Below are 21,238 nucleotides of genomic sequence, written 5' to 3' on the forward strand. Positions count from 1 at the left end.
ACTTTGCTGTTGATCATTATTAGTGGTTGGAAGTCCGTGAAAAATAGGATTTATGGAAATACAAATACCCAAATCCTACTGTTGGTCGGGGAATTTACCTACAAAAAGGTTACAAAGTTATCGATTTAGCACAAGCTTGCTATTTCCTTTGGTGTGGATAACATTTAGTTAGGTAATGGATTACAAATCAAGGATTAAGTTTGCTAATTTAAGTTTGCTAAGCTACTAGAATTAATAGATACATTAGCATAATACTTCTACCAAGCCATAATAATGTTTTTGTACCAATGAATTTTTTGCTGTTTTAGAAACAGTTCAGTAAAATAATTGTATAATAATGTTAACTGTGCATTTTATAATTCATGTAAAGATATTGTATTGTTTCTATTATAGACCATGTATTTAGTGTTTTATTTGATTACTGTAGCTAAGACCTGATGATTAATTAGTTTGCAAATGTCTTGAGACAATAGTGGTGTGTTGTACCAAATTTGCAATAAAGATCTAAAGTTCATTCGTGAAACATGCTTGGTATCATAAAGCATTGCTTCTGGGAAAGTTTACACCTGAAGGCTGCAGAACATAGAAATATTAGGAAAACGTCACTAGAAAGCTAGGTTGTCATAAAAGCGCTGATAAAGGAAGCCTAAAATTGAAGGCTTCTTTTATGTGGTGGAGATATATCTCCCTGTCTCTCTCCTCTTTCATACATTTTCTTTAAACCAAGAAATGGGTCACCGAGCTGGTTTTAATGGAATACATTTGTCCACAGACTTTTGCTGTAAGCCTTTTCTGCTAATACGATTCTGTGTGGAATTGTTGCAGTGTTCACAGGAGGTATTTTATTTTTGGATATCTAAGAACGTATTTGATCATTATCAACCTTTGAAAAGATATCCGATTGTTGATGAAGGAGACTGCATGTTCCAGCTTGAAGACCCTTAACTGTAAACGTCAGTAGTATTCTCATTTGAAGGCATTACACAAGTTGTTATAGCACAGCACATCTACACTATGCATATGTTTTTCAAAATAGTAGAGATGAGTCAGTGTAAAATATTGCCCTTGCGAAACTAAGCTCAGCAGAAACCACTTTAGAAAAATAATCACAGTACAATATGCAAAAAAGTATAATGGAGCAATGCCCATAATCCGAGTACAGATTTCGCAGTGTTGCCAAAATGAGCAAACCGTTTTATCCAGTGAATGCATGAAGCAAACTTTTGTCATGGGGTTGTGGTCCACAATCTCTACGAACGGGGGCTGGAAGTAGGAGTGGAAGACGTGGTTTCAAGATCGAAATACCCTCTAATTTGTGCACACAGACAGTCTTACATGTTTAAGGGTATTCGCCAACTCCTCATCCTGACAAGTGCAGGCGTTCATTCTTTTCCATGGTTGGGAAAATTAATTTGAAATTACTGAGCAGAATTCCTCATCAGCAAATGTATGTGTATATATTTGCTCATTCCAAAATGGAATTCACTGAATTTTGATAGGTGTACATTTTCTAGACCTGCTAAGGTGATTTTTTGTGAATACATGAGTCATAAATCTGCATTAATTCAATGACATGAACCTGCAAATGTTTTTTTCAATAAAAAATGTACACAAAATATTTGCCGCTTGAAAAAAATCTTTGCTTGACTCTTGTGCACATTTAAATGTCCTATGACATAATTTAATTAAACTTGTTTGATGCATGCCAATATGTTTTTAGTAAAGAAAAAGATTAATAATGAAGAATCTTTTCAAAACCATTTTGGGTAACATTATGTACAAAATTAAAATAATTTAGTGACCCATTTCTCAAAGAAATCTGACAATATAAACACATATATTTACATTCTTTTTAAAGCATTATGCTTTCAGGCATGTGCATTTTTTGCATACTATCAGCATTCTGGGAACATTATAAGTAGCTTCAGACTGTTAATTTTTCCAAAAATGTGCACACGTTTTTTTCTACTAGAATCACGGTCATTATTACACATTTAACTCACTGCATTTACTTAGCGCACTTACAAAAATAATTGAGGCTTATTAATCAATGAATCAGTGAATTGTGAAGCGCGCTTCTCACCCGTGAGGGTCTCAAGGCGCTGTTGGTGGGGGAGCAGTTCCGGTCAGTCAAAGAGCCAGGTCTTGAGGGTCTTCCTGAAGATGTGCAGAGTGGATGCTTGTCTGATGTTGATCGGGACCTCTTTCCAGGTCTTTGCTGCTGTTTTGCTCTGTGGATGCGCAGGGTTTTGGCGAGGACGGCGCGGATCAGAGGTTTCTCTTGGGTATGTGCTAAGTGATTCTTTGATCGGGATATCGGGGTTCGATGTGGTGTACGCATATCTTGAAGGTTACACTTTTATCGAAGGGGAGCCAGTGGAGGTCTCGCAGGTGTGGGGTGATGTGTTCGTGTTGGGGGATGCCGAGGACAAATCTGGCTGCGGTATACTGTATGGTATGGAGCTTGTGGAGCAGAGATTTGTTGATCCCAGCTTAGAGGGCGTTTCCATAATCCAGTCTGCTGGTTATGAGCGCGTGGGTGACTGCCTTTCTTGGTTCGGGGGGTCCATTTGAAGATCTTGCGAAGGATGCTTATGGTGTTGAAGCAGGTGGAGGTGACGGAGTTGATCTGTCGGGTCATGGAGAGGGGAGAGTAGAGTATAATGCAGAGGTTTTGGGTGTCAGAGGGCGGTGGACCACCCGGTGCTGTCCCATGCAGAAGGGGAGAGTCCGAGGACGAGGACTTCTGTCTTCTCTGAGTTGAGCTTCAGGCAGCTGCTGCTCATCCAGGTTGTGACGTCATTCATTCTTTCCTGGAAACTGAGTCTGGTGGTGAGGGGGTCCTTGGTGAGGGAGAGGATGAGCTGGGTGTCTTTGGCTTAGGATACTATGCTGAGTCCATGCTGTCTGATGATGGCGGCGAGGGAGGCCATGTAGATGTTGAAGAGCGTGGGGTACTCTGCAGCTGATCACTGTGGGTTCGGAGAGAAAGGGAGGAAGTTTGATTCTTTGGGTTCTGTCGGCGAGGAAGGAGCTGAGCCAGTCGAAGGCGGTCCCCTGTATGCCAGCGTCGTGGAGTCTGGCTGTAAACAAGCTGCGTGGGAAGTAAAAAATGGCATTCTTAATGATGTATTAGAAGCGCGGGAGGATCATCATTTTGAACAGCGCTATTCTCCCGAGTGGGTTATGTGGCAAGGTTTGCCAGCGCTTGAGATACGCTTTGGCTTTATGGACCAACGGGGTAATGTTCAGCGCCCATTCCAACTCGGGAAGCAAAGCGACCCATATCCCTAAATATTTGAATGACTGTCTCCTGAAGGGGATGGTGGGCTGCCAGTCGAAGCATTCCGTAGAGAGGTAGAGGGGCACTAGAGTTGATTTTGCTGGGTTAAGTCGGAGTCCCAAGACGTTCTCGAAGGCCTGGAGAACCTCAAGACATCTAGGAACAGAGCTGGCAGGGTCCGACAGGTAGAGCAGGAGATTGTCCGCATACAAGGTGATTTTGTCAGCGTAGTGGTTTCCCCAAGCCCAGCCTTGGATCTGGTGGTTGGATCGAATGAGGCAGGCCAAGGGCTCCATTGCCAGCGCAAATAGGAGGGGCGAAAGGGGACATCCCTGCCTCGTGCCTCTCTGAATTGGGAACGCCTTGGAGAGGGTTCCGTTGGGGTTTGAGTAGAGGGCCCGGACAAGGTGTCGAAATTGTTGTCCAAGACCCATCATCTGCAGGCCGTCCTCTAAATGCCAGTCCACTGTGTCGAAGGCTTTTTCAAAGTCGACAAGAGGGAGCGTGAGATGGGGTGTAAGGATCTGGCGGTTGACTAGGGCCAGGTGGAGGCGTCTTAGGCAGTGTCTAGTGCACCCGCTGGCATGAAGCCACATTGATCCGCGTGGACCATCTTATGGAGAAAGGGAGACGCTGGGCTAGGATAGTGGCATATATTTTTCATATCCGTGTTGATAAATGAAATTGTGGGGTAGTCTCCACAAATAGGAGAGAGTGGTTGGGACTTGGGAATAACGACAATAGTCGCCACGTCAGTCTCGGAAGGGAAAGGATCCGGTCTCAGCAGCTGTTGGTAGAGGTGTATGAGATGGGGAACCAGGCCGCGCAATATTCTTGGGGGAAGCCGTCGGGTCCCGGTGTTTCCCCGGCCTTCAGCAGGGAGATCGTGCCGTGTATCTCCTCTGAGGTAATGGGGGGGTACAAGTCAGCCACCTCATCCTCGGTGAGGCGAATGAGCTGGATCCCTGCCTGGCAGAGCAGAGTGGGAGGGTAGCCTCCGGTGTGCGAGCAGAGTACAACTGTGCGTAGTATTCAGCAAATGCCTGTGTGATTGCAGGTGAGGTGTGCTGGGTGGTGCCCGAGGGATCTTGAACTTCAGGGACTATTCTATTAGCTAGAAGGTAGGAAACTAACCTGTATAGCAGGCTTCAGTTTTTATCGCCCCATCCGTACACTCGGGCCACGGAGGATCTCCACCCGTCATGGCATTCTTGTAAGTGAAGTGGTCTTCCGAAGTTTTGCTGTTTCTCCAGTTCTTCTCGAGACGTCTGCAGGTGCGTCTGGCTTTTTGGACGTTGGTGGTGAACCAGGGGGCCGCCTTGGGTCACTGTCTGTCGGGGTTGCGGAGGGGGGCGAGCTTATCTGAGCAGTTGTTGATCCATCTGTGAAGTTCTTTGGCTGCAGAGTTGGCGTCGGTCGTGGTGGGGGGGTGGCTTTGCAATTGAGGTTGGTGCTCCTTGGTGCTCTTGCTCCAGTTTCTTTGCAGTGGGTGGGGTGCCGGTTTGGGTGCGGTGGCTTTTTCCACTTGGAAGTGAACACAGTAGTGGCCCGTCCAGATGGGTTGCGTGGTGTGACTGCAGTGGATGTTGTTGCCTCCTGCGAAGACTGAGTCAAGGGTGTGTCCTACCTTGTGGGTAGGGGTGGTGACTAGTTGTTGTAGGCTGAGGTTGTCCAGGAGGGTGGCGGAGGTGGGGTTGCTGAAGTTATCGAGGTGGAAGTTGAGGTCTCTGATGAGCATGTAGTCCATGGAGGCAATGGCGTGGGGCACAATGAGGTTGGCAATGGTAGTGGTGAATGCGGTTCGATGTCCGGGATGTCTGTAGGCGAGGGTGCCTCGTAAGACAGTTCTGGAGCGGGTCTGGAAGTGGAGGTGTTCGGTGGTGGACGGGGAGTCGCTTGTTCTGGAGGTGGTGAGTTGGAGGGAGCTCTTGTGTGCGATGGCGAGTCCTCCTCTTGGGCGTTGGGGGGCCATCCTTCCTCTGGATCTTGTATCCGTCGGGGATGGCGGTGGTGATGTCAGGGGCGGAAGTGGGGTTGATCCATGTTTCCGTGAAGAAGGCGCCGTTTGGCGAGAGGGTGTCGGAGGTCCCAGAGCTCTACTGCCTGTCTGTGCAGGGAGCGCATATTGAGAAGGATGCATCTCAGGGCTGCTGGCGTGGGGGCGTCGGCCGTGAGGGTGGTGAAGGTTTGTCGGCAGGAGAACTGGCTGTGGGTGGTGGCTGGCGTAGACAGATGGTTGTGCGAGGAGGGCAGCAGTGTCGCAGCGGTCGGTGATTGGAGAACCAGGATCGAGTTGCGGATGGACACAGACAAGCTCTACTTTGGCGTGCCGGCAAAATGGCTGCGCAGCTCACGCCTTTTAATAGGGAGGGGGGGAGGGAAGAGCAGCTGGGAGGTGGGACTAACCAGCAGGGGGGAGGGGTCGCGGGGGCAGCAGGTGCGGGAAGGAAACGGGCACGGAGCACGCCAACAGGCCAGAACAACAGGAAAGACCGAAAAACAGATAAAAAGGCACAATAACAAGACACTAACAAAGGTAGAAAAAACGCTTACAAACAGAGGCAGAGAGCCGCGGACCAGCAGAAGAGCATGGCTCTCCCACTGGACCACCAGGGATGAGGCGCAGGTATGAGCCTGCGGATGGAGGAGGGCCTCAAACACTACCAGCTCAGAGGTCAACTGGGTCAGCGGCACAACAGCAGAGCTGGGAGAGAGAGCAGTTCTCTGACCAGGAGGTCAGAGATCTTGCTCTGACACCCGAGCAGCGGCAGCCTTTAAATAGGGACATTGGGGAGGGAAGCACAGCTTGGAGGTCGGAGCAGAAACCGGCATGGGGGAGGGGGCACGGGGGCAGCAGCGACTGGAAGTAAACTGGAATGGAGGACAAAAACAGGCCAAAACAACAGGAAAGACAGAAAACCAGATAAAAACAAATAAAAAGGCACAATAACAAGACACAAAAGGCACTAACAAAGACCGAACAAGCATTTACAATGCAATAGGGCTCGCAGCATTAAAGTTTGAGTTATTGGCATTGTGTATGACAATGCGTTGCATAAAATGTTTACCAAACTTTGAATTGGTGAGCAGTGAGAGTGTGTGCAAGAGTATGCTGTTCTTGAAAGCAGTGTGGTAGAGAGTGCAGGAATTTGGGTAACCTGAGCAATGTGGATGATGCACCTCACGCACGGGGCTGATGCAGTTATTATTATTCACACAGCTCTAAAGCGCTGTATTCACCCCTCCAAGCGCCTGGAAGCGCTTTATTTCACCTAGCGCTTGGGAGCGCTCTACTGGCTAGAGCCGGTGCCCACCCGGCGTCTTCAATGCTTTAAATTGCCGTCTTTGGTCCCTGGAAGGTGCCCACCCATCGCAAAAGCAGGGATATTTCCATCTCTGCCACAGCCACTCTCTTGACCCCAGCACAATGACTGTGGGTAACTCAGACCAAGAGGTGTGGAAGAGGTGTGGCGCCGCGGCCAGGGCGACTGACGCTGGAATCTGGGGATCACGGTTCGATCCCCGGCTCCGGCGGCAGGTTAGCCCAGCACCATGTGACTCTGGGCAATAGCTTGCCTAATCTTCCCGACGGCCCCCAGCGCCTAGAGACCCTAACGGGTGATTGTGCGCTTTACAAATGTGGATTATTAGACCACTCTCAACAGCCACCTGGCCCTGCCCATATGCCCCACCCATGTAGCGGTTGCCCATGTCCGTTGCCCAGTCAAGTCTTAACCTAAGGCCAGCCTTGAGTTCGCTGGTCGGCACGACCAGTAGAGACTTGTGTCCGCTCAGCAACTTCCAGAGGGTCCAATAAGAACCGGGCTGACTTCCCTGTTCATACTACTGAAGTCATGGCAGTCAACAACACCGATGGGGGTAGACATGCCAGGGCTAAGTCAGGCTACATCACTATTGTCAACTTGCGGTGTCATCAACATGAAACGTGAATATGCTTATAATTGATGCTTCCACAATCACTCATAATAATCATATTACTAGTAATAATTAGGATTATTGATGTTCTAACTCTCTTCCCCAGGATATGGAAGTTACTAAGTGGCTATCTCCAATCACAGGCCAGCTACAGACACACCCTTTCAAGGTCACCATTTTATCCTTCTCTAACAGCGTGACACCTCCCTCTAGGTGGCTACGTCACTTTCCCACTTGTGCTGGGATTGGTGCCATCTACATTCGCAGGTGACATCACCTGGCATAGTGACGTCTGATTGTCCCCAAGGGACGAAGAGAACAGGTTGCACACAAAAATGATATCGTGAGTTTTAACAAATCAGCGGCTACCTGCCCACCTCGCCACATGGCCTTGTCTAGCATTATCACATATGCAGTGTGGACGGCAAAAATGCGTGGCACACCCTTCACGAGAGCGGCACGCCTTTCACCACAAGCGAAAATGCTGAGGCAACATTAACAACGAGAGGCATCGTATATTTCTCGATATCTCCCTATGCACAAGCAGTGAGCACCCGTGTGCTGGCCCGTCAGACACGTTCAGTGTGTGCACCTTATGGTACATGACAATCCTCTCTTGTTATTTATTTTCACATTTTCCATACAGGCGTGCAGCGATTTTTGTTCTCACAGCTAGCGTGCACCGTGAACGCTGCCAGTGCGCCCGCGGCGGCTGCTGTAGCCTCTTCGCCACCGATGACTTGAGGAGAAATAACCCCTCTCTCCCTTGACACTAGGAGGCGAACGACCAGGTTGTATTTTATTTAATTCCTGGGAGCCAACCCCGAGATTGTCCCCGCCGCCGCCCGGCCCGCAGTAGGAAGTCAGGCAGGCCGGGGGCGGGACCGAGGGACAACAGGAACTCACCGAACTTCCTCCGGAGGAGAGGAGCCCCGCCCGCGGCACCAGAGCAGCTACCGGAGGAGTGCTGAAGGGAGCGAGGCTCCCGCCTGGAAGAGAGAGTCTCGCCGGTGCAAGAAACCAGGTGACGGCCTCCACCCGCAATAGGAGTCCCGGTGAGTGCGAGCATCAGGAGGGGGTCCCAAGTGTGATGTGTGTGCCCGTGGTCCCAAGTTAGCGCATGCGTGTGTGTTAGGGCAGCTTTCCAAGAGACAGGAGCTGGCTAGAGCGAGCGCGTTCTCGTGCGCGTGGCCCGCACAAATCGCCTTCTGGCAGAGGAAATGCGCGCGGCCAGGTGCTGTCTCCTGGAAAGCTGAGCCGGTAACAATAGGGTCTCTGGCGAGACCGCGCTTCGCGCGGTTAACGTCACGAGCCCTAAAAAACGGGCACAAACACAGAGACAAAAAGCAGCGGATGAGCAGAAGAGCAAGGCTCTGACTGGACCACCAGGGATGAGGCGCAGGCAGGAGCCTGCGGGTGTAGGAGGGGCTCGAACACCTAGCAGCTCAGAGGTGAACGGGGTCAGCGGCAGCGGCACAACAGCAAAGCTCTGCTTGGGGAAAGAGCAGGTCTCTGACCCAATCCTTTCACTGATCTGCACTGTGGTATTGTAAATTGGAAGCCAAACTTTTTTTTGCTGCAAAGGGTTGTGCCTACTTCTGCTCCAAACATGTGGTATGGAGGTACATACAAGTCCTGATGTTTATTTCATAGCATGAAAATGTTAATTCCCTACGGCTTGGCATCCGGGTATGTATGGCGTGTATCATAAGGGTTTCTTAACTGTACTGCAGAGAGCCTGTCCCTTGCCTCACCAATCGCCTTTTGGTTATTGTACAAATTTTGCACTACAATTGTACAGAGGTTTCACCAAATTCTCCTTCAACAGACGTATAACTAAGTATAGTGGAATATTCCACAAAAGACAATTTGGTTAAGTTTGTTATTTGTTTATTTTGTTGGTTTTTATTGTTTGTGTTGTTTGTTTATTTTGCACATAATATGTCAAATAAGTTACTTATTTGCAGCCAGCCACCGGAATAAAACATAATGAATGAAATGGGGCTTGTAAAGCGCAGCTGCTGCTTGATGAGAAGCGTCCTGGCGCTGAAATGATCACAGGGTAAATGCTGAGTTTATAGTTCACTGAAGAGTTGAGCCTTAAACAGACTTTCACTGGGGATATTATGGAGCTACAGTGGTAAAGAATTTCCAATTGTGGGGCTTAAAAAAGGAAAAGATTTTGCACCAGATTTGGCTTTACGTACTTTAGAAACGTACAGCAGTTTTTGTTGAACGCAGTACCCTAGCGGAGAGATACTTTAGTAACCTATTCTGAAAGTACAACAGGCCCTTAAAATGGAATGCTCTGTATGTGATCAAAGTGTTTTAAACTTAATTCACATTTTATTGGCAGCCAATGTAGTTGCTTTAAGCCGGTTCCGATACAATGCTTTTTAAGAATATTTAATTCCAGCCCGGGCTGCAGCGTTCTGGACACGCTGAAGCTGTGAAAACAGTTTTTGAAAGGCTCCCAGATAGAGAACATTAGCATAGTCTAATCTGAGGCAGTGAGAGCATGTACAATCCCCTTCCTTGTGATTAGCAGAAGTTATTTAGAAAATGTTCTGAGCGACTGTTGAGGGAGTTGGAGCTTACCCCAACTTGAGAGGCCAAAGTCTTGTGACATTGACTGGAGAGGAAATAGCAAATACCAACATTTCAGATTTATTGGAGTTAAGTTGTAAACAGCTGTTATACATCCAGTCAGCAACAGCAGTAAGATAGCTCTGAAAATCACCGACTGCATACAGTTGAAATGCCGACATAAGATGTATGTCGTCTGCATAGGATATGATATTCAGATGCCATTGTTGTGCAACTGGGACCAGTGGGGCCATACAGATTTTAAAGAGAGTAGAGTTCAAAATCGAGCCCTGAGGGACACCACATCAATGGGTCTACATTGGGATGTTAACGGTGATAAAAATACTTCTTGTTGTCTTGTAGATAAATAGGAACAAAGCCATTCTGAAGCCCTGACCCCTGTTCCTACCTTCTCCAATCCCTACATAAGGATTTTTTGAGACACTGTATTGAATACAGTGGAAAGATTTCGTAAAATGACCACTGTCTTATGACCCAGGTCAAGGTCGTTCTGATGTATTCAGTAACTTCCTAGAGGGCAGAATCATTTTAAACCCTATACAGAAGCCTGATTGAGAAGGCTAGAAACTGTTCCGATCAGCATGGTTGGTGATTTGCAGTTGACCAGGGTTTCCAACATCTTCCCTAAAATAGGGAGGAGGGAAATTGCTCTATAATTATTCAGAGTGAGTGGATCTGCATTAGTAATTTTTTAGAAGAGGCCCTACGAGAACCTTTTTTCCAAATAGAAGGCATTTCACCCTGCTCCAAAGAAAGGTTCAAAAAGAGCGTTAAGCTGGGAATTCATTGCAGTAGCTGCCTTAGGTTGTATGTGAGAAGGGCACAGATCAAGAGGTATCCAGACTTAGCTTTGTGAATGATAACTTCCAATTCTGCTAGCGAGATTTCTTTAAATGAATCAAGCAGCGGACATGGGAGATGGACATCATCAGGGGAGGTTGAGCAGCCTCTTTGAAGTTCGCAGATTTTGTTTCACTTTAGTGTGGAAAAATAAAGATAAGTCATCTGCAAGCAACTGAGAAGTTGGAATGATTGGTTTGCACACCACAGGCTTTAAGAATGCTTTGACAATTTTAAAAACTTCTGTTGGGGAATTTTCAGATGCGTCTCTTTGTTTGGCAAAATACACTACAGTAGACCACCTTTTTCACAGTCTCATAACTTCGTCTCCATTGCTTTCCAGCTGTTTATATTTACGTTTGTAAGCCTGAAGTCTAAGTGAGAACCAACCCGTCGAAGACGCAGCTCTCTTCCTAGTGTAGATTTTTAGGAGTGCCAAAGTGTTGAAACCTGACAATAAGGCGTCATTAATGGATCTGACTGCAGCGTCCATTCGCATTCACATATTAATCTTTATTTGAGAGTACAGGTTGGCTAAACTGAATCCAGATATAGTATGCCAGAGTCTAGAAGACCCTAAATCCTTACAGCTGGCAGCAGGGGCGCAACTAGACCCCTACTTCGAGGGGGGAGGAGCTAAGACTCCCAGTCAGGGCTGGCTATAGCACTGGTCACGCACGGTGCAACATTCTTTTTTGGCACCCTCCTCCATTTCCACCTTCTCCATGAATTCCCTCACTACCACTCGCCAACAATGCAACTCGTCTCTCTATAGCCTGATTCTGACAAACCTTTCATTTTTCTTATAGGGCTACTTGTAGTTTATTCACGCTCAGTTCTGTCATCGGCATGGTACACGTTCTTTGTAGCAGGCACATTAACCCTCTGCGCTGTGTGGGTGGCAGGAGTGCCCATGTGAGTGCACGGTGAGCGAAGCGACAGTGTGAGAGGAGTGACTGCAGGGTGAGTGAGGTGACCATATGAATTGGGGTGCGGAATGGGACGAATGAATGTATGGTTAGTGATGGGCTTGTTTGAGTGAGATTGCAGAGTGAGCAGTCAAGGGGACAGGTGAGTGAAGTGTCCTGTGAGTGCAGGGTGAGTAGTGTGACTGCAGGGTGAGGTACAGGGTGAACAGCGCAAGTGCATTGTGAGTGCAGAGTGATCAATGTGAGTGCAGAGTGTGTGGTATGCTCATGTGACCGCAGGGTAAGAGGAGGGAGAACGGTGTGAGTTCATGGCGAGTGGCATAAGTGATGTGTGGTCATTGTGAGTGCCGAGTGAACGGTGTGGGTGCTTAGTGATCAGTTTGAGTGCATTGTGATCGCTGTGAGTGCAGGGTGAGTGTGAAAGTGAAGGATGAGAATGAGGAGTGAGTTGTTTGAATGCAGGGTGCATTCCCAGACACTTGAAGTAACTCAGCATGTAATTGAGGGCTGGCATAGGGTTTCAGATACAAGTTAAACTATTGCTATTATGGCATTATTCAGGGACAGGGCCGGACTGGCCGTAGCGGGCACTAGGTGTTTTCACGATGGCCCGGAAGAGAGGAGGCTGGTTTTGGACCGGTGGGGGCTGTTTCTGGTACAGGGGGCCGGTTTTGCAGCAGTGCTGCAATATCGGCCCCCTGTACCAAAAGCAGCTGCAGTGTTTTCCACGCACACACCCCCAACCCCCAATCCTCACCACCTTCCCCCATGGTTGGTCCGACTCAATTGCCAAGGCCGGTTTGCGCTCCCAGTCCGGCCCTGTTCAGGGTTCGAGGGTGGAGGAAATAAATATTGTGCTCATCCTGAAACAAACTTCCAGTGTTGTGATTAGGGTTGCAAGCCCAATATATTGATGTCCCAAACATTAGAAAAATTAGCAGTCACCTAATGCTGTTTTCAGCACTTATCTGTGCATACTTGGAACAGCAAATATATATAGAAAGTGTTTTTAATTGTGTTCTTGGGCTGCCTGAATGATCCATGACTGTTAATTAAATAGAACAAAGACAGGAAAGTCACATTACAAATCAATTCATATGTTTTTATTTATAACCCTATTTAGTGTCAAGACGAGGTCTTTGCAGGCTCTTAAAACAACAAATGGCTGGTATTTTTCTTTTGGCAAACCTACTTTATATTTCTTTTCATGAAATGCATTCTCACGCTATGGCAGTAAAAGTAAAATCCAAATGTAAGGAATAGGCAGAGTGGGGGCCCAGGGGGTACCGTAAACTGGCAAACAGTTACAAAGGCATGCAAATGGTCTTTCAAACTTGGGTGCGGAAATAAGACTCCATACGCTTCTCAGCCGAGCCCACAGCAGCTCGAGCTGCAGCAGCCCGGTTGACACACACGACGTTGCACACCTGGCTGGCAGTCTGGACAATAGCATTATATGTGGAGAAGGGCACTAAAAACGGTCAGCCCAGGTGAGTTGAAGAGGTGAGCCCGTCACGACCCAAGAGTGACTAGAAAAATTCAGGTTGAGGGTATGACCCCTGATATGAGTGGCATCCTTGACAACCTGTATAAGATTAAGATCAGCCATAGATTCCTTAAACTGCTCTGTTAATCTGTTGTTGGGATCATCTGTGTGTGTATATGTTGAAATCCCAGAGAAATTGCATTGATGAATACATTCACAGACTGGAAGGAGACTTTAGGGGAAGACAGATTACTGCACCAGACAGGGAAAAGTTTTCCAATATCTTTAAGTAGAAGACCATTTCCTCAATCCCAAACCCTACAGTTTAGTAGAGGTGCATGCAAATTTTGAGCGATAATTAACAGCAATCCCACCACCAGGACCTCCAGGTCAATCTACATGAGAAATTAAACAGCCCTCTGCTATGTCCAGGATGATATCGGGGCCAGAATTCTCATTGACACAAGCTTCAGTTAAAACATTAAAAAACATAATGTCCTACACAGTCATTAAATCAGTCCCAGATTTGTGTTTTGTATTTCGGAAGCAATCTAACATTGATTTAGCATGTTTTCAATTCCTAGTGGTTAGGTGGTTGAGCACCCTTACATAACTTGGAGGGAGGTGGTATGTATTTGCAGGAGACTGTCCCAGGAGAGTCAAACAGGTTACACCACCAAAAGTTGCATTTAGAACATTGCGTACCGTGACTATCCACAAAGGAATCTGATAGCATTTCACCACAAGGGGGCATGCAAAAGGATATTAAGTCTTTACCCCAAGTCAATCTCTGAGGCTGGACTGAAGCAGAAAGGGCAGCATGGCTGGCGCTGGTCGCATTTCGGGTTCTGATGAGCACAGACGAGCTTACCTTTGGTGAGTCTTCAGTACATCCGCACAGCTACCTGCATTTGAAGGGCTGGGGAGCGCTATTAACCCCGCCCACCTCCAACCGCTAGAGTGCTTAGCTCGAAACAAAGAAAGCGGAATGGAGCGTAGTGAGGGAAAACAATCCACAACACCCTCCAATTAAGATTCTCCATCCCGCACTACCCAGTCAAACAGTTTAGCCTTCAAATAACATTTAAATGACAAAAAATAAGAATCCAGAAGAGCGCCAGAAAAAGTGCCCAGTCTTGAACGACAGAAAGTAAAAAAAAAAAAAAAATAATACGTTGTGCAAGTTCTTAAAAATTCGATTTAAAAATACAATTTAACCGCAATACAAGAACCATGAAAATATGACCTTACTACCATGCTTAAAAAGCCAATTAAACCGGTTACAAGTGTAAAAACAAAATGTTTTGCTTTCATTCTTAGCGTGTGCATAGGAATGTGGCCTTTCCAACTCAGCAGCACTGCAGACTAAGCATAAAAACATCATAGCATGTATAGAGCATCACAGATACAAAGAACAATGTACATTTGATGAAGGATTAAACCATCAAAAAAAGAAGAAATAAAAAGTCAGGTGTTTAATAGGGAAAGGGTATATATTTTTTAACTCCACAGACAAAAGCCTTAATTAAGGTAAAGTTAGGGTCATAAAGCATAAACCTTCATTGTATTTTGACTAAAACTTCATCAGGTTTGCTTTCTTTGGAGCAGGTTCATCGGGAAAAGGAAAGGGGTCTAGCAATGTCAGTGGGTTTACTAATTGTTGACTTACGACATATCGACTAGAGTTCCTCTTAGAGGCCCTTTGCTATACTCCGAGATAAAAGGAACTTAATGGTGACCCCCCACACTGTCAGAGAATGACCACGCAGCGCTCACCCTGCTGGGATAGTCGTCTCCTCTTTTATCTTGTGGAGAATCACTCATGGATTCTGTTAGAGTTTAGACTAAGGAGTGGGGCTCCAATTCGCTTCCACTCCTTTTGTATGCACTCGTCTAGTGGCTACAAAATATTGCACAAGACTAACGAGCTGCTGAACTTGGTGCCATATAGCTAGAACTTCAATCAAATTGGCCAGGGATTCTACATCAGTTTTGGTGTTGTAGAGGATGGGAGGGCAGAACAGCATCTTTCACTCATTTGTGTTTCATGCCCTGAACTGCGTCTTCAGGGCAGCAGTGGGCATGCAGATACTGGAAGGTCAGATTTACTATTCTAACTCTAAATTTAGAAGATTTGGGGAAAGAGCAACTTTCCCCAAATATCCAGTAGGCTTATTTACTATTCTACTTCCAGTCATAGAATATTTTGGGGATTGTTATAAATTCCAAAAGTATTTTAAAAAAGGCTTTAAGAGTAGTAATTTTAAATTACAGAAAGGACTACCCTGAAGGCGCAGCTCTGGGCAAAAAGCTAGGAATACTGCACCCTGCACCCGGTTTCCTTTGTCCTCCAAAATGGCTAGTTTGATCTAGATTCTATTGGTCTCTAATCAGGGAACTAGCTATGTGCTATTGTCTTCCAAGATGCGTATCATCCCATCCCCACCTAGCGTCCTCACTGCTGTGATATTGTACAAAAACCTACCTTTTGGACTCCTATCAGGATTCCATGTCTTACACAAGATCATGCCAGAAGCTGCATCTTATGAGAGCAGTGTGGCTAAATCCATGCTTTTCATTGTGCGGTTTCTATAAATGGATCTCATTAGTCCCTGCTCGGTGCTAGCATTCATAGTTGCTGTGAAGTATATGACAAAGTAAGCCTCACTTCCTCCCATTTCCTTCCTTCCATCTCACCCTTACTATCCCCGAGAGTTTAGCATTCTGCTAATGGCATTCAGGTTTTTCATTCATAAGTGTATGCTAAGTAGACTTTACCCAACAACATGGCAGTGATTTTTTTTTTTATCGGCTAGCCTTGTGAAAAAGGATGAGTAGTGAATCTGTAGAAATATTGGACAGCAAAATGCAGATGTGTATCGCACATTTGGAAGGAGTTAGTACTAAGCAAGGCAATATTTAAGCTTCTGCTGTGAACGCTATGAGCAAGTGAATGTCAGACTGCCTTCTTCAGGCATTGTGTGGGGTCCCATTCATAGGAATGGAAGTGGCAAAATGTAATTTTACGGATAGAATCAAATGATGCTACCGCCAACCTTTGGTTAGTCTTAAAAACATGATTATTTGTTTTCTTCAGATGGGTGCCATTATGAAGGGTTCACTATTCTCATACAGACAGCCTAAGCAGAACCACATGTGTTTCATGTGAGAACCATGCTTGACAAAATCACATCAACCCGGTCCAAAATGAGTTGACTACTCCTATTTTTGCTTGACTCTGGACACAACGTGAAGCAAGCCCTTTTCGCTGCCTGGAAGAGCATGGATTGATCATCTGTTAGGAAAAGAAATTCATGTATGCCTTGCTCCCATCACCAATATCCTACAGGGTTGTGCATAAGAAGAGAACTCTGAATTATTCTCGTGGCTTCCAGGCTGCACAGTAGTTTTTTTTTACATTGGAACTAGCAAATGTTCTCCACATAAGGATTGAGTTATTTTGTAACAGAATGACCTGGTCCTAACCCCATGTTCCCAGTCACTCAGGAAAGCAGTTGGCTCGGGACATATAACTTACAGCTTGAAAGAAAAACAATAACCCTCCGGTATTCTGTTTTCCACTGGGCTCATAGGGTACCCATTTGTTTTTTTGCAGATTCTTATGGGCCACAATGGGCCTGTTTCTATAACTGCTGAGTAGTGCTGTTTCTCCATTTAGAGCAAATGTAGTGGTTTGCTCCACTTCCTACCCTGACACCACATTTGGTTTGGGATTTAATTGTTGTACTTTGTATTTTTTTTGTCCATATGCGATTTGAGCCCATGACATCTTAGTGAAAAATATGGTGGCATGGAGCATCACTTATCTGATTGCAGGGATCCCAGCGTGGGTGGTTTGTGAGATTGTTACTTTGTGAAGAGACAAACAGTTGTTTCCCAGAAATAATGTTGTTCTCAGTACCCATTTCTTCTTGTTTTACTGATGGTTCTTTTTGTTTTCACTATGAATGAGGTGACAATCAAGCTAATGCTCTGCAATGTCCATGTTAATACTCACCCCCCTATTCTTGTTTACTGTTACCCTAATTTCGGTCACAGTGTAAATCTTCCTCGAGTTTATTCCCTCCATCCTTGCCCATGGTAAAGCCTCTCGAGTGACAGATTGGAGTTAGCTGCCTATGACCACCCTCACTCACCTCCAACATACAGGAGGACCCAACATTGCTTATTGTTAACCTCTCTACATAGATAACATCTCTACCTTCACCCTGCCCTCCCATGCGCAATCTAGAACTGTTCCCCCCTCTACAATGTTTGTATATTTAAATCTGTTTGTTTCTTTTCTCTACTTCTCTATTTTCATCACTCTGCACATATCTTGAAAATTAATCTGATACTTAAGAAAACATATGTGCCACAAGCTTTAATTATCGATTATGTGTCATTCGCATAAATTCTCAATGTAAAATGTGTTTTAGTTGAAAATCACAATAAAGATGGTTTAAACAAATTATGAGACACCGGTCCATTCCACCTGGTCCCTTCCAATCTAATTAGTAACCAAGTCAATAAATGTTTTCTGTCACCCTACAGATCTTTTTATTCCAGTTGTTACGGGGCTTGGCTTACTGTCACAGACGGAAGGTTTTACATCGAGACCTCAAGCCGCAAAACCTTCTCATTAATGACAAAGGAGAGCTGAAACTGGCTGATTTTGGTGAGGCAAACTTGAATGAATCTTTTAATTGTGATCTCACCATCTTTTGCACAGTACACAAAGATGTCTGTAGAAGTAGCTGTCAAATGATGTTGATTTCAAGCATGCTTGTTTTGTGTTTCTCAATTTTACCATGCCGAACGCCATTCATGCTCTTAACCCAAATACAAATTCACAATTATGAGATCCGTTTTTTCTCATTCTTGCTTCTGAAATCATATATTTTAAAATATTGATAGTAGTAAGAACAGCAGTAATAATTAAAGTAATTATACAAAACCTGTGTATGTTCCAGTGGTCAGTTATGTTGTGATATGATGGAGAGTGATAGTTTTTATGTATTGGAAGGTTAATGTTGTTGAGATGACAGCAATAGCAACAAGTCTTTCTTATTTTTTATATTAATTTGAAAAAATATGGCACTTTGTCCCAAACCTTACAGAATAGTGGGCTTTAAGAACATCTTAAAAAGCAGTCATTGGTACAGAAGGAGATTGAGAGGTTGCCTGCTAAGGAACTAATACTGGATAATACAGTCCAGATGTAGTAGAGCTTAGAGGAGCAAATAGCAGGAACACAGAGTTGAGATAATATGGGAGAAGACGTTTTGCATACTTTGAGAACTTGGAAGGAAAGTAGTTTGTAGAAAAAATGCGGCAGCACGGTGAGTCACTATAGACAAGTTGGGTATGGAGAGGCGAGTGCACCACCAAAGTAATTTTCAACAAGAGGCAAGTCTCACATGAGGAGAAGTGTAGTACGTATTGTCTAATCAAGACAAACAAGAATAGAGGTAACTTTCTGCTGTTACTATATAAATGGCAAATTTGTCAATCCAGTTAAAAGGGATAATTAAGAGAATGATTTATGTAAAGGAGACCATTGAAAGAGAATAGTTATACAGATATAAAAAAGCAATTAGAGGGCAGAGGGTGTTGGTTTGGGATTTTTATCAAGAGGAGGGACACAACTAGATATAGAGTCTGCAGCAATACAATGGGACAGATATAACAGAGGAAAATAAGCAAATGATGCAGAAACTGAGATGAAGGCAGAGTCAGCAACATTGGACTAACAAGTGGGCTTACCTATATAATTCTGGTGTCTGTATCTAGTTTGATGCCAGTTGGCCTGGTATGACATAGGTTTAAGTGAGAAAGTTGGTAATGTTCATAAGTTCCCCCTGAAGGATTAATAGTAATGTGCTGCTTAACTTGGTAAGTTGAGGAAGCATGCCTCAACCAGATTTTTGGAGCTTGCATGGTTAGTCAGTGCATTATGATTCATTGTATTGACCTTTGAAGAATTAAAGTTGAGTCTATCCTCTGAGATTAATCTCCTGACCCGAACTTTACTATTCGGTTCCAGAAGGAGACCTCTCGACCCATTGACCTGTTTTACCATCTAGAGATTACTGGTTCCTTCTGGAGAGTTTTTACATATTGCTTTGGTAACGCACCCAAAAAAATAATGGCTGTCTTTTCCGATGATCTTTTGACCTTATACGAAAATGTAAAACATATTTAGTTACCAAACCGATTGTACCAGATCTCACTTTCATTTTGTTATGAAACCAGAGGTAATATCGGCTGCATGGTATCCTGTGTATATTTGTATAACTAATCTTTACCTTGCTAAGGATTAGGATTAACTCAGAAAGGAAAAACAGTGGCACAAATTAGATCATCCGCTTTTTGAGTTGTTCCTGATGCTAGCTTGCTTCCTGGTTAACTGATATAGGGTTAGCAAATACCTACTCCTGTAACATGATTATACTTCTTTTTCTATTGCTGACCCACTATATTGTGCCTGTAATTTCTGATGTTCAGTTTAATTATGTGAGTACAACCTGTAAACCTTGTGCTTACAAAGTAGGGCCAATCCCGTATCCTTCTGATGACCGCTCCAAGACATGCAAGGCAGGGTTTAAAATTATATAATGTGGTCACCGTTCGTCCACACTGCGACCTCACGGTAGGTGAACCGGCGACACACCCGGTTATCCACACTATTCTGCACATGGGTGCGGTGCGTCACCTGGTGACTTGGATCTATAAAGCCAAAAGGGAACTCGTAAACAAACCACTGCAGGACCTGCGGGCCACATGGGAAGACGATTGCGGGCGACAGTTCCATGACAGGGAATGGCTCAGAGCGCTAGAATTCCCGAAGAAAGTGTCTCGGAACGCGCGTTTCTAAAACATACAATTGTACATTTTGCATAGGGCGTACCAGACTCCAGCGTACCTCCAGCGGTTCTATCCTGATACTATATTCCTGTGCCCCAGGTGTCCCTCCCCTGATGCTCACTTCCAACATATGTTCTGGGGCTGCCACACCCTGCGACACTACTGGACCACCATCCTCAACACGGTCCAAACACTTACTGGTCTCACGGAGCTCCGCTCTTGGGAAGCGGTGGCTCTTGGAATATTTAGTAGGCCAAAATCACACAAAGTGCAGATCCGCTTCGCAGCCCTTTGCCTACTTTTGGCCAAACGAAACATCGCCATGCACTGGCGGGCAGCGACGGGGCCTCCTATGGAGGCATGGAAGGGAGCGGTACGGAAGTGGGCAAGAGCCGAGGAGGAAACTCTGAGGGAGGAGTTGGCGAGAGGGGAGAGGAAGCATCCTATATCGATGGAATGGGTCATGTTACTCCACCAGTTCCACCAAATGCACCCGGGTACGACCCCAGACGTCCCTCACAGCGCTCCTAGATCACAGACAAGACAAGTCGCACAACAGGACGGACATAGAGCAGCTCCCCCTGGGTCCCCCTAGGTCATCCAGAGCAATGTGTACATGCGGAGTCGCGCCATCACCCCCAGTCAGGCCCCGTTGCGCCCCCAAGCAGCTAGCCCACACATATATATCACTACAGGTATATCTCTATAGCAGGAAGACTGAACCAGACTGACAGTTCTATGCTGACGCGCTTAGCATACCCTCCACGGGATCCACCCCCGCCCCCCCCCCCCCTCCCCACGTTACAGTCCCGGTTTATCCCCCTGGTCCCCCCCCTTCACACTCGCTCTACAGTAAGGACAAGTGGACTCATGCTTCATGTACTCCTGCCGGATATAGGCAATATGTTCACTGCTCGACTGCCCACTCACCGGTTATTGAAATGTACATGTAATACTGTAATGAGAGCATTTTCGAAAAAATGGTAATAAAAATATTTCACAAAAAAAAATGTATATGATGTGGTTAGTAAATAATATAGACATCAGGACGCATGCCCAACTTTAAGCATTTTATTCTCTTACATTAAAAATATGGATTCTTTTGTTTCAGGTTTGCATCTGTCCCATGCGTACAACAGAAAATCACTCGCACTCATTTCCCCTTTTGCAGTATCGAATATTATTGGTGGGAGTGGTAACCAGCTAAAAAAAACATGGTGCGCCGGACACAGCTCACTAAACGTTCTTGGCAACAATGCATTGGTATCTCCCGAGGCTTATAGAATGTGT

At 45.5% G+C, this 21,238-nt stretch overlaps 1 protein-coding gene across 5 annotated transcripts in view; it reads left to right on the forward strand.

Annotated features, from left to right (window-relative positions):
* The window catches only part of LOC144782165 (cyclin-dependent kinase 17-like), a 588,354-nt gene that overhangs the window by 371,869 nt on the left and 195,247 nt on the right, over window positions 1-21,238 (forward strand). For all 5 annotated transcript variants that reach the window (XM_078661374.1, XM_078661372.1, XM_078661371.1 and 2 more), the window contains one exon: window positions 17,636-17,759. In XM_078661374.1, the coding sequence (XP_078517500.1) occupies window positions 17,636-17,759 (124 nt within the window). The remainder of the gene's footprint in view (window positions 1-17,635; window positions 17,760-21,238) is intronic.

Source organism: Lissotriton helveticus, chromosome 9 (genome assembly GCF_964261635.1).
Source record: "Lissotriton helveticus chromosome 9, aLisHel1.1, whole genome shotgun sequence".
Lineage (NCBI taxonomy): Eukaryota > Metazoa > Chordata > Amphibia > Caudata > Salamandridae > Lissotriton > Lissotriton helveticus.